The 14,371-nt window shown below is 37.9% G+C and overlaps 1 protein-coding gene across 1 annotated transcript in view; it reads left to right on the top strand.

The window, feature by feature from the left end:
• The window catches only part of LOC121250221 (structural maintenance of chromosomes protein 1), a 33,092-nt gene extending 18,721 nt beyond the window's left edge, over window positions 1-14,371 (top strand). Inside the window, exons 13-18 of the mRNA XM_041149252.1 lie at window positions 7,432-7,601; window positions 11,968-12,077; window positions 12,162-12,526; window positions 12,831-13,082; window positions 13,776-14,003; window positions 14,116-14,371. Coding sequence (XP_041005186.1) covers window positions 7,432-7,601; window positions 11,968-12,077; window positions 12,162-12,526; window positions 12,831-13,082; window positions 13,776-14,003; window positions 14,116-14,164 — 1,174 coding nt within the window. The 3' untranslated portion in view covers window positions 14,165-14,371. The remainder of the gene's footprint in view (window positions 1-7,431; window positions 7,602-11,967; window positions 12,078-12,161; window positions 12,527-12,830; window positions 13,083-13,775; window positions 14,004-14,115) is intronic.

Raw genomic sequence — 14,371 nt, 5'->3', positions numbered from 1 at the left:
TGATGCTGCATGTACAAGAGTGGGGAGTCCATTGATCACCATTTATTCCATTGTGAGATTGCTATTGTGTTGTGGAATGACTTTTTTCAGACAGGTTGGTTTGGTTTGGGTCATGCCTAGAAGTGTTCTTGGTAGGTGAAAATGCTTCTACTAATTGAAGAATGCTTCCTACAGCTTCCATTAGTGAGAAAGAAGTTTTTTTGTTTTTTATTTTGGTAAGTGATAAGAGCTTGGTTTGAATTAAAGGTGTGGGACATTTCTTTTTTTTTTTTGATAGTTAATAAGAAAATTTTATCATACCATGAATAGGCAAAGCCAAAGTATACAGGACGTATACAAAGGAAGTACCTACATCACGCTAGAAACAAAAAGAGCCTAAAACCAATCCTGAAACCAACCAACAGAAGAACACCACCTTCGTAGGTACCTTCACTCTCCAGATGCTTTTCCAAGGAAACTCAAAACCATAATGACAAGTTAGCACCTTATAATATGAACTAACCGAAAACCTAGAATTTCTTGCCTGCACCCACAATAATCTATCCTCCCTTCCTTGTACAGCCTTTGAAATATAAAGTCTTCCCAAAAAATAAAAAACTTCATTCACTTCCCAATCATTAACATCTCTAACAAAATCAACATTCCATTGAATGTTTTATTATACAAAGAAGAAAAAGAATAAACTACCACAACATCTTGATCCCTAGCAATCCTTAACAAAGAAGGAAAATCGATCTTGAGAGTTGAATCCCCACACCAAATATTATGCCAAAACAAAATCATTTTCCCTTTCCCTACCTTAAATTTAATATGTTTAGAAAAATCTCCCCAACCCTTCCGAATGTATTTCCACAAACTCACCCTGTGAAGTGGAAAAATGCCCATAGCCCATAAATTGGGCCCATCCCATTAAGCCATCACTAAGAACAAAAAGGGAGACAAAGAAGAGATAAGAAGGGGACGAGAGGGATATAAGGACTGCAAATGTTAGAGGGAGGCAAGAGAGAGACGAGAGATATTAGGGCTGTAAAATGGAAGAGGGTCAGAAGAAGAAGGAGAAGTGTTCACGCAAGGGAGATCTGCCAATTCATGGCAGGCTGGTATGTAAAGGGTCAGGTAAACATATAAAAGGGGATGTCCAGACAACATAAAGGAGGACGATTAACAAACAAATGGGAGATTTTTGGGATACGGATCAAGAGGGAATCGATGGAAATATATTAAGGAAGAGTTCCAACCTTCTCTGTATAGTGAGATATGAGGATCCATGAGTGATTGTAAACATATATATTATAGCGGAGACTTCCCTCCCCAAACCCCCGTAGACGTAGGCATATTGTCGAACCACGTAAATCTTGATGTCCATCTCTTTTTACTTTCCCTACACATTTTCCATTCACCGCCTTGGACGTACGAATCGCCACTGTACAGCCACACCGGAACACTGTTGGGGATTCCAAATAATTCACATCGTGGCATTGCCTGCGTAGAGTTGTTTAGGCCCGCGAAACACAACGTCAACACACCCCATACACTCTTAACTTCTTTTGAACACCAATCCCCCCACATACTCCCATATTTAGCTTCAACAACACTTTTCCAAAAGGCATCTCTCTCTATGTGATATCTCCAAAGTCATTTTCCAAGGATTGCTTTGTTAAAGAGCCTTAAATTTTGCACCCCCAAACCTCCACAAGAGACCGGTTGACAAACCTTATTCCAACTGACCAAGTGGAACTTTTTTTCCTTTCCTATGCCTTCCCACAAAAAGTTTTGAAAAATCCTCTCAATCCTCTTTGCTACTCCTGCCGGCAAAGGAAAAAGAGAGAAAATAAGTCGGAAGGTTAGACAAACATGCTTTTAATAAAACTTCTTTTCCCCCCTTTAGACAAATATAGCTTCTTCCATCCAGCTAATCTCCTTTCAATCTCTCAATTACCCCATCCCAAATAGTGACAGATTTACGAGAAGCCCCCAAGGGAAGACCAAGATATCTCATAGGCAACGAAGATACCTTGCATCCCATAATATTGGCCAGATCTGAAATATTGGAAATGGCACCCACTAGAACAATTTCAGATTTGAATAAGTTGACTCCAAGTCCCAAAATAGCTTCAAAACATAACAACTGTGCTCTCATAGCACGGAGATGATCTTGATTAGGCTCAATAAACATCAATGTATCATCAACAAAGAGCAGATGGGAGACTTTTAAGCATCTTTGAGACTCATCACCCACTACAAAAGCCAACAAAAATCTTCATTCCACTGCCGCTTCAATCATTCTACTCAATGCATCCATAACAAGAACAAAAAGAAAAGGAGATAGAGGATCTCCTCGTCTCAAACCATGAGAACTATTAAAGAACCCGACCGGAGAACTGTTCACCAAAATAGAAATCTCGATGTCAAAACGCAATATTTAATCCACGAACGCCATTTCTCACCAAAACCACATCTCCCAAGTAAATACAAGTGGAAATCCCAACTAACATGATCATAAGCCTTTTTCATGTCTAATTTAACTAAAATTCCAGATTCACCCAATTTGATTTTACTTTCCAAACATTCATTAGCAATTAAAACTGAATCAAGGATTTGTCTCCCTCTCACAAATGCATTTTGAGACTTCAAAATAATCCTCTCCATTACCACAGTCATACAATTGGCTAGCACCTTAGAAATAATCTTGTATACCCCATTTACCAAACTTTTTTTTGATCAGTAAAAGATAGATATTATATATATGAATGAAAAAAGTATAGCCCTTGTACACAGGAAGTATACATAAGTGTTCCTAAATACATTCTAAGAATGATAAATTAAAGACAAGAAATCCTGAATATTGTCCCCATGCAAAACAATAGTGGAAAACCAACACATTAGAGTGGAGAAAAAAATTCTTCAACTCGGTCATTGTGCGTTCCTTATCTTCAAAGCACCTCGCATTCCTTTCTGTCCAAGTACACCACATAATGCACAACGGAATCATCTTCCACACTACTGCCCCTTGTTGACAGCCTTGCAACTTTGTCCAACAACCCAACAAATCCACCACCCTCATAGGCATAACCCAAGCAACATCAACCCTTTGAAAGATCTCATCCTACAATGCCCTTGTTACCTCATAGTGTAATAAGAGATGGTCCACGGATTCTCCATTCTTTTTACACGTGTAGCACCAATCCTCCAATACACAACCTCTCTTCCTCAAATTGTCTGTGGTCAATATCTTCTCAAGAGTAGCATTCCAAACAAAAAAAGCTACTTTAGAAGGCACATGAGCTCTCCAAATATTCTTCTATGGGAACGGAGTATTGCCAAGATGTGTAGTCAAGATGCTATAATACGCCTTAACTGTACATATCCTGTGATTATTAGACCTCCACTTCAAGCTATCTCATTGTGCCATAGGAATCTCCGTGGAATATAATAAGCTAAAAAAAACTGAGACACTAGGTAATTCCCAATCATGGAAATCCCTATTAAACAGAATATTCCACTGGCGCGTACCATGAGAAAATAACTGCACATCCGCCACTGAGGCCTCCCTATTAATTGCAATACGATATAGAGCCGGAAAAACCCTTTCCAATGCTTGATCTCCACACCACACGTTTCGCCAAAATCTGATTCGATTGCCCTCACCAACTACAAAACGAATTTGATTTGCAAAGCATGTCCACCCCTTCCTTATATACTTCCATAATCCCACACCATACCCCCTTCTCACTCATTAGAGCACCAACCACCCAGCCCAATACCATATCTAGCATCAATGATATCCTTCCACAATGATCCCCCCTCCAAATGATATCATCAAAGCCATTTTCCTAGTAAAGCTTTATTAAAAGTTCTCAAGTTACACACACCCAACCCCCTACTCACAACTGAGCCACATACAGTCTTCCAACTCACCAAATGAAATTTTTTCTCCTCCCCCATGCCTCCCCATAAGAATGCCCTAAAGAGTTTCGCCATTCTGTTCTCCACCTTTATAGGCATAGGAAACAAAGATAAAAAATAAGTGGGGAGGTTAGTGAGAGTGTTCTTGATAAGAGTGAGATGGCCCCCTTTTGATAAATACACTCGTTTCCAACCAGCCAACCTATTCTCTATCTTCTCCACTACCCATCCCATATAGCTTTATTCTTGAAAGTTGCTCCCAACGGAAGGCTCAGATATTTCATTGGGAAAGAATAAACCTTTCAATCTAGAAGGCTTGCTAAACTATAGATATTAGAGACCACACCCACAGGAACCATCTTAGACTTGCCTAGATTCACCTTTAGCCCTGACATTGCTTCAAAGCAGAGTAACAATGCTCGTAGAATTTGGATCTGGCTTCTATTCGCTTCACAAAAAACTAACGTATCATCTGCAAAAAAAAGGTGAGATGATAGTAGGACCACTAGAACCATTGCCCACCTGAAAGCCAGATAAAAACCCTCCCCCAACAGCAGCTTGCACCATCCTACTTAAAGCCTCCATAACAATAACAAAAAGAAGAGGAGATAGAAGATCTCCCTGCCGCAGACCCCGCGAACTGTCAAAGAATCCAGCCGGTGTGCCGTTAACCAGAACTGAGAATCGGGCAGTTGAATTACAATGATTCATCTATGAAATCCACCTATCCCCAAAACCACATCTCTCAAGTGAGTATAATAGAAACTCCTAGTTCACGTGATCATATGCCTTCTTCATATCAAGCTTGCACAACACACCTGAACCTCCCTCCCGTAATTTGTGGTCCAAACACTCATTTGCAATGAGTACTGAGTCAAGAATTTGTTTCCCACGAATAAATGCATTTTGAGACTTGGAAATAATCTGTTCCAACATCGGACTAAGCCGGTTAGCAAGAACCTTCGAGATAATCTTATAAACACTACTAACCAGGCTTATAGGCCGAAGTCTTCAATAGTCAAAGTCCCGTGTTTCTTAGGAATTAGAGCAATAAAGGTTGCATTTAGGGATTTTTCAAACTTTTGAAGAGAGTAAAATTCATTGAAAACCTGCATAACCATTTACCAAACTAATAGGCCGAAAGTCTCTCATCTCCACAACCCCCACCTTTTTAGGTATAAGTACAATAAATGTTGCATTGAAACTTTTCTCAAATTTCATAAATGTATGAAATTCAAGAAAAACCTTCATAAAATCTTCTCGCACTATGTCCCAACAAGCTTGAAAGAACACCATAGAATAACCATCCGGACCTGGAGCCTTGTCCCTAGCCATACCTCTAACCACATCAAGGACTACTTCAAACACTCTCTCCATCCATTCTACACTTACCTGGTCAATGGAGTCAAAAAACAGCCCATCTAACTTAGGCTTCCAAGAGAAGTCTTCCCTAAATAACTTCTCATAAAAATTCACAATATGTTCCTTGATAGCCTCTTGATCCGAAAGAATGTTATCACCTTCATGAAGGACTGCCATAGAATTATTTCTTTGATGATAGTTCACCATTTGGTGAAAAAATTTTGTGCACTTATCACCTTCCTTCAGCCACAACACCCAAGATTTTGCCCCCATGATATTTCCTCTATTAAAGATATTGACTCTAATTCAGCAACAACCCCTTTTTTTCTCTCCAAATCCTCCCTGGATAAATCCCCCGACAGCTCCTTATCCTCCAAACACCTCAACTGATCTAGTAGAATCTTCCTCTTACTATCCAAATTCCCAAACTCCTCTTTATTCCATATCTTCAAATATTTTTTAAGCGCTTTAAGTTTACCAGCCAATACAAAACTCGGAGTACCTCCAACCACATATTTTCAAATTTGCAATACCTACGCCCTCTCGCAATACCCCCACAATCCTGCATAATGGGATAGTGATCAGAACCAATTCTCGGAAGCTGAAATAATTCATAGTGTGAAAGCAATGTGGGACATTTCTTGCAAGCTGAAACAATTCATAGTTTGAAAGAAGCGAATCAAGGAAAGAAAGCTATGACGGAATACCTAAAAGTTTTGAATGCTGGGATGATATAACTCACAGGATTCCTTACACTAATTGTTACATGGATTGAATGCTTATATCTGAGTCTATGCAATTATGGAACTCTGATGTAAGCAGGCTCTTGGCTTGTCAGTGATTTGCTCTACTGTGCGTTTATTTATTTACAGACCTGTCCAGGATTGGGAAATTGAGGAGGTTACTGATTTTAGATTGTTGTATTCAGTGGATATTAAAAGACATGACAGGGATCAAATGTTCTGGAGATATACAGCGTCTAAAAAGTTTTCTGTTAGATCATAGTATAAGATGTTGTCTGATCAACATTACATTTCTTTTCCTTGGAAGAGTATTTGGAAGGCTCATGTTCCGTCAAAGGTTGCTTTTTTTGCATGGACAGCAGCAATTGGGAATATTTAGACTATTGACAATCTGAGAAAGCGTGGAATGATTGTTATGGAGTGGTGCTTCATGTGCAAGAAAGCTGCGGAATCAGTGGATCATTTACAGATTTACTTCTACATTGTGATGTGGGTAAAGTGTTATGGGATGGTGCGTTTAGAAGATCCAGTCTGACCTGGACTGACCTGGGTTATGCCAAAATCTGTGGTAGATTTACTCACATGTTGGACTAGACTTCATACTTGCTCTCAAGTGGCAGTTGTGTGGAAGATGATTCCTTTGTGCATTATGTGGTGCATTTGGTTGGAAAGGAATGAGAGGTGTTTTAATAATAGGGAACACAATGTAGAAGAACTCCAGAAATTTTTTATGTGTTCCTTGTTTAGTTGGTTTTCAGCTATTGTACTTAATGGAGGGGCTGTCCATGAGTTTTTGTCCTCGTTTTTCTAGTATTAGAATGTATTTAGGCGTTTCTTTTGTATACATCCTGTGTACATGGGCTTCGCCTATTGCATTTGATGAATACAATTTTTACTTATAAAAAAAAAATTATTTACAGAAGACCAAGGTGAAAGTATTTACTTGGGGTTCCGAATCTCTAGACTCAAGAAGTAAGGTGAGAAGGAGAATGGAATAGGGTAGGTATGGAGTGTTCTTTTAATCAAGTTGTTAACCTTCTTTTGTTTATCTAGGATGCATTAGTGGCTTATTGCCCTAGCCTGGGACCATATTTCATGCAATAATTTGGATGATAGGTGGCACTTGTAATATATTCAACGAATCTGCTTGAATATCAATAACAAGACAATGCCTATAGGATTTTTCTTAAAGCTTTAAAATTTACATTATTTGCATGTTGTGTTGTTGTTTACATAATTTTCTCAGCTTTCCATAGCTTTTTCTTAGCTCATACATCTATTTACTGCAAGAACATGTCATTTGTCTTTTAAAGTTCCAAAGAGTAGCGTTAACTCAATGTTAATGTTTAATGTAATATTTGTTCAGCTGCTTGGCACTTACCCAGAATTACATGTGCTCATACCTTTTATTTTTGGCCAGGTTGGAGTATGAGCAAAACCGGGACATGGAATCGCGAATTAAAGAGCTGGAAGCTTCTATTAGTGCTCTAAAAAATGATTTAGAACAGGTTAAGGATAAAGAGGATAGAGCCAAGTCATCAGCCGAGGAAGTTACTGGTGAGGTCAGTCAATTTAAGGAAGAAGTACAAGGTACAGTTTTGCTTCCTCAGTTACTGATGAGATCAATCAGTCTAAATTTCATAGCCTTCCTGCGTCTGAAAACTTGCTTTATGCTTTCTTCAAATTCCAGCTTTGTTTCATAAATACTACATTCATGCAATACTTTGAATTTTAGATTGAACATCTATAGATCATAAAATCAAGCAACTGTACTGTAATCAGGCTATTTAAGTAGAAATCAACCCTATTGTACTTAAAGAACCTCCATTTCTGGCAGATTATTTTTTGATAATTAATAAGAAACTTTATTACCAAGAATAGACAATGCTCAAGTACACAGGACCTATACAAAGGAAATACCTACATCTCTCTAGAAAACACAAGAAAAGCTAATTCAAATCCAGAAAATTAACATCATTCATTCAAGAGTTTTAGCCCACAAACACAAAAGTACTAAAGAAGAAATTCTCAAGTTCTCCCATCGAACGTTCTTTGTCTTCAATGCATCTCCCATTCCTTTCCAGCCATAGACACCACATCAAGCATGAAGGAATCTTCTTCCATATGGCAGCTGCACATTTTCTTCCCTCTAATCCATACCATCCTGTAATTAGATCCACCACATCCTTAGGCATCACCCAAACTATACCCGTTCGAGTAAAAACCTCATTCCACAAAGACATGGCCACTTCACAGTGAAGAAAAAAACGATTTACAGTTTCTCCATCCCTCTTGCACATGACACACCAATCAGCTATAAACATATCTCTCCTCCTAAGATTATTAGTGGTTTCTACACACTCTATTGCTTTGGTTTTCTGCTATTGTACTTAATGGGAACAATGCTCATGATTTTCTGTCCTTAATTTATCGTTCCTAGAATGTATTTAGGTGTTATTTTGTATACTTCCTTGTACACGGGCTATGCCTATTTCATTCGTATCAATGAAATTTACCTCTTATAGAAAAAAAAAGGATTATCAGTGGTCGAAACTTTACCAAGAGATACCACCCAACTGAAAAAGCCACCTTTGAAGGTACCTTCACTCTCCAAATATTTTTCCATGGAAACTAACAGCCCGTGACAGGTTAAAATTCTGTAGAAAGAAGAAACAGAGAACCTGGGATTTCCTGCATGAACCCACAGCATACTAGCCTCCCTTCCCGGCACCACTTTTGACCTATAAAGTCTTCCAAAAAAAACAGTAACATCATTCACTTCCCAATCATTAGCATCTCCAATAAATTCAACATTCCACTGAATAATATTATCAATACATGAGAAAGAATCTTCCACAGCTGCGATTTGATCCCTAGCAATCCTATAAAGAGAGGGAAAATCCGACTTAAGCGTAGAATCCCCACACCAAGTGTCATGCCAAAAAAGAATCCTCTTCCCCTCTCCCACCTTAAATTTAATTTGATTAGAGAATTCTCCCCAACCTTTTCGAATGAACTTCCACAAGCTCACCCCATACGCACCTCTAGCTTCTTTAGAGCAGCAACCCCTCACAAACTTCCATATTTAACATCAACAACATTTTTCCACAAGGCATCTCTCTCCATATGATATTCTGGCAGATTATTTAGACTGTCAAATAACGCTATTAACACATTTCTTTTTTCTTTGCTATTCTAAACGCTTCACTAAATAATAACTCAGTTAATTAATCACCAAGGATAACCTAAGGAGAATGGGGAATCAGTGGATTATTTATTTCTGCATGGTGAGGTGACAAGAGTGTTGTTGCATGAGGTTTTTAGAAGAATTGGTGTGGCTTGGGTTATGCCTTTGAGGGTGTTGGATTTAATAGCTTGCTGGAAGAATATTCAAGGCTGTCCCGAAGCGGCTGCAGTTTGGAGGATGATTTCTTTTTGCATTATGTGGTATATTTAGTTGGAAAGGAATGATCGGTGCTTTGAAGATAGGGAGTGCAAAATGGAGGAACTTGGGAACTTTTTTGTGCACACCTTGTTACTCTGGTTTTCAGCCATTGTGCTTAATGGAACTACTGTTCATTACTTTCTGTTTTTAATTTCTGGTTCCTAGAATGTATTTCTAGAATGTATTTAGGTGTTCTTTTGTATACTTCCTGTGTATATGGGCTTTGTCTACTTCATTCGTATCAATAAAATTTTCATTTTACTTGTCAAAAAAAAAGATAACCCAAGGAAACATCATATTATTGTTATGGATTGGTGTTGTATGCTGCGTAGAAAGGGAGTGGAGAGCATGGACCACCTCCTACTCCATTGTGAGGTTGCTGGCGCTCCTTAATTGGTATGATTTCTTTAGCATAGTTGGTTTAACATGGGTTATGCCTAGAAAGGTAGTAGACCTCCTTGGCACCTACAGAGGATTCTACTACCTCCTTGGTACCTAGAGAGGATTAAAAGGCAGTATACAAATTGCAACTGTATGGAAGATGACTCCCATTTGCCTACTGTGGTGTATCTGGAGGGAAAGGAATAATGCAAGGAATTTGTGAATGAACATTGGATGAACTTGAAACTTTCTTCTATAAAACTTTTCTTCTTTGGTCTATCGCTATAGGTTTTAATGGACTGATTTTCCATGAATTCCTCTTATCAGTATCTACTTCCAACTGTGTTTCTTTTGTGGATGATCCATGTACTTGGGCTTCTCCTATTTTTATTTTTAATAAAAAATAACTCAGTAGAAAATAGCGTTAAAGTATAATAAGAGCTTTACCTAACAGGATTTGTTTTTGGCAAAACTCAAGGAAAAACACCAAGAGTGGTTGGGTATGAATCTTGATGAATTTGTTATGAAAGATCGGATCTTGCACCGATTTTGATGATAAAACCATTAAAAGAGGTTGTGGAAATCCATTATAAGATGATTAGAAAAATTGAAGAAAACTCACCTAGATTACCAAATAGAGGCCCGTAGCTAGGGTTTATGTTGATGAAGGAGAAGGGCTGTGAATTTGTAACTGGGGGCTGGAAGGGGGCAGCGGCATGGGGAAATTGTGGCTGCTTTCAATAATTGGTGTTAGGGTTCTATCTATAAGAAGATTTAAGGTTTTCTTGGGTTACACCTAGACTGACAAAAAGCCACCTTTTTTGTGTGGACTGCTTCCTTGGGTAAGATCTTCACTACTGATAATTTGAGGAAACGAAGGGTGATCATCGCAGATTGGTGTTGTATGTGTAGGATTGAGGGAGAATCTGTGGACCATCTTCTTCCACATTGTGTGGTATCCCGAGGGTTATGGAATGAGGTTTTCAGCAGACTAGACTTAAGTTGGGTCATGCTGGAGACAATAGTGGCGGTATTGGCCAGTTGGACAGACTTAAGAGGCAATCAACAGATAAAGGCTGTGTGGAAGATGATCCCCATCTGCATCATGTGGTGTCTATGGCAGGAGCGCAATGAACGGACATTCGAGGACAAAGAGAGATCGATGGAGGAACTTAAAGCTTTCTTTATTAGAACTCTTTGTAGTTGGGCCAGCGCCGTTAATTTTAATGGCCTAGACCTTCATGATTTTCTTGTTTCTATTGCTCCTATGTAGTTAGGGCATTCTTTGTTCTGAACGAGGCTTTGCCTATTCTTTGATTAATATAATTTATTTACTTATATAAAAAAAAAGGATTTTATTTTCCTATAGGACTATGTTTCCAAGAAATAAATCTTTCAAACAAATTCTAATATCCCTAAGACAAACTTTTAGCCAAATTAAGAGAGAGAAAGTGGTTGTAGCTTTGAAGACAGCTGAAGGCCACAACAGAGAAAGTCAAAGCCTTCTTTTCTAATATACCCCATTAATGGATGGCTGCCCTTTCATGTTCACCTAGCTTCCAGATTTTTCTATACTTTTTGTACTTCTTCAAATTAGGTTATCTTATTTAAGTCTGCGCTTACTGGATAGTGGTTTTTTTTAATCATTAACAATATATCTAATAAAAAATGTCCAAAGTTTTAGTGTTTTCTAGTTATCAAATAGGGTGACAGATTTTATTAAATAGAAATCCTTTGTTCAACCAAGATTTCTAATTTTTCTTGCACCCCTTTTTGGATAATCCTAATAGAACTAGGTTTAGTCCTTGGTATATCGTCGTTTTTTTTTTTGAAAGAAATTTGGTATATTATCGTTAAAAATAAACAAATTTTCTAACACTTCTTTGAAGCCCCCATAAAATAGACCTAGAAATTAAAAATAAAAAGAGACAAAAATTAACAAATTTCCTAAATGTTTCCTTCAGTAGCTGCTAGCCACTGTTGCTTTTTAGACTAAAATATTTGGACATAATTAAGTTCCAAATTTTGGTGTGGATCTGCTTCTAATTCCTTAATATTACTTTTTGCCGTTGCTGTCAATAATTTGTTAACAGGTTATGTGATATTTTCTTCTCTTCCTACACTTTTCAGAGTGGAAAACTAAGTTGGAAGAGTGTGAGAAGGAGATGCAGGAATGGAAGAATAAGACCTCCAAAGCTACAACGAGCATATCGAAAATTAACCGCCAGATATCTTCTAAAGTAAGTTTCTGATGGTCTCTTTTTTTTTTCCTTTGCTCGTGTTAATGAATTCAGAAACCAACTCACATTTTATTGACTTTACAGGAGACACAGATTGAGCAGCTGAAGTCACGGAGGCAGGAAATAGTAGATAAGTGTGAATTAGAACAAATAAGCCTTCCAATGGAGACAGGATCCTCAGCAGAAGGCCCCATCTTTGATTTTAGTCAGCTGAATAGATCGCTTCTGCAGGATAGGAGACCTGCTGATAGAGAGAAGCTTGAGGTTGAATTTAAGCAAAAAATGGATGCCCTAATATCAGAAATTGAAAGAACAGCTCCAAATCTGAAGGCTCTAGACCAATACGAGGCTCTGCAAGAAAAGGAAAGAGCTGTAACTGAAGAGTTTGAAGCAGCCAGAAAAGAAGAGAAGGATAAAGCTGATAAGTTCAACTCAGTTAAGGAGGAGAGGTACTAGTTATGATATGTTATTATATATCGAAAATTAATACCCTACCGTTTTGGCAAGACTTGCCAACTCTAAGATTGAAAGTTGGAATGTTAGACGTTAAACTTTTCATAAGCTGAAGAAGGAATTTGGATTGTGTAGGGGGTTGTCCTATCTAAACACATACAGTCCCTCTCTCTCTCTCTCTCTCTCTCTCTCTCTCTGTGTAACATTTGTCACTTTATGTAGAATTAAAACAGATATGGGTGCATGATTTGCATTTTCCCATCAAAGGAATGGAGCTGATTTTTTTTTTCCATTGTACAGGTACAAGTTGTTTATGGATGCTTTCAATCACATTTCGAACAACATTGATAAGATTTACAAACAATTGACAAAGAGCAACACACACCCATTGGGTGGGACAGCGTATTTAAACTTAGAAAATGAAGATGATCCATTTTTACATGGCATCAAGTACACTGCTATGCCCCCAACAAAGCGTTTTCGTGATATGGAACAGCTATCTGGCGGGGAGAAGACTGTTGCAGCACTTGCATTACTTTTTTCCATCCACAGGTATGCCTTCAATGAACATAATTATTTTTATTTTGGTCACACGTGTGTTACAAAATATTTCCTATGGAACTTTCCAAGATGTGTAGATAGCCGACTTTATAATTTTCTATATCCGCTTGGGTTGTGGAGTGTCAAAATACTCCAAAACTGACCATCACGGTTCGGCCACTTCTCATTATCAACGTAATCACCAAACTTTACAGGAAAGTAGATATTATGCTATACACGGAAAAGTCTCAAGTATTCCTAATATTTGGCATCTATACATGGTAAATATATTCTGTACAGCTAATATTAACACAGATAAATATACATGTAATAGTCAACATTCCTAAATTATATATTTATTCCTAAATGGTATACGTTAACATGGAGTTGGGAATTTCTTAGCTAATTTGCAATTGACTTCAATCCATAATTGCCTTTGGATTTGGATTTAAATACATGGAATTATGGTTGAGGGTATGGCATCACCCTTAAATCTAATTTTTTATATTCTTTTTTTTTGGGCGTTTTGACTTGTTTTCCACTTTGCGTGTTTCTTCTTATTGCTGTTATTTGCTGTGCTGCTCTTTGCTATGTTCTGTTGCAAAAATACAGTCCTGACGGCTGACAGAAAGCAGTCTTGTTATGAAAAAAAATTTAATAACCTTCATTGGTTAATGTGATTCTCTTTCCTCCGGATTGTTTCAGTTATAGGCCTTCACCATTTTTCATACTGGATGAAGTTGATGCTGCACTGGATAACTTGAATGTGGCCAAGGTTGCTGGATTCATTCGATCAAAATCATGTGAAGGAGCGAGGGGTAATCAGGATGCCGAGGGAGGCAATGGATTTCAAAGCATTGTGATATCACTGAAAGACAGCTTTTATGATAAGGCTGAAGCTTTGGTTGGCGTTTACAGGGACTCTGAGAGGAGGTGAAGTTCAATGCATTTCGATATAGAAATGAATAATTACGTGTGGGATGCATTTTTTCCCCAATCACTTTAAGCAAATTAACTTGTGACATGTCGATTATGCTTTTTGCAGCTGCTCGAGAACTTTGACATTTGACCTGACCAAATACCGGGAGTCATAGAGGTGCAACTAACTGCTCGGGATGGTCAATTGCTTGTTATGTAAATAATTTAGTCACTCCTTACTCCTAAAGTTACTGTATGAATAATTTCTTAGTTGTAGTAATCTTACTAGGCATTTTAAGATTCACTGATGCTGTATGTATTGTCTGTAAATCTGCTTGAAAATGTCACTCATGCTAAGGCAATCTGAAAAATATGTAGGATAA

Source organism: Juglans microcarpa x Juglans regia, chromosome 2D, assembly GCF_004785595.1.
Source record: "Juglans microcarpa x Juglans regia isolate MS1-56 chromosome 2D, Jm3101_v1.0, whole genome shotgun sequence".
In the NCBI taxonomy this organism is placed as follows: domain Eukaryota; kingdom Viridiplantae; phylum Streptophyta; class Magnoliopsida; order Fagales; family Juglandaceae; genus Juglans; species Juglans microcarpa x Juglans regia.
Note: the sequence above shows the minus strand (reverse complement) of the source record. Positions and strands in the feature narration are given on the sequence as shown.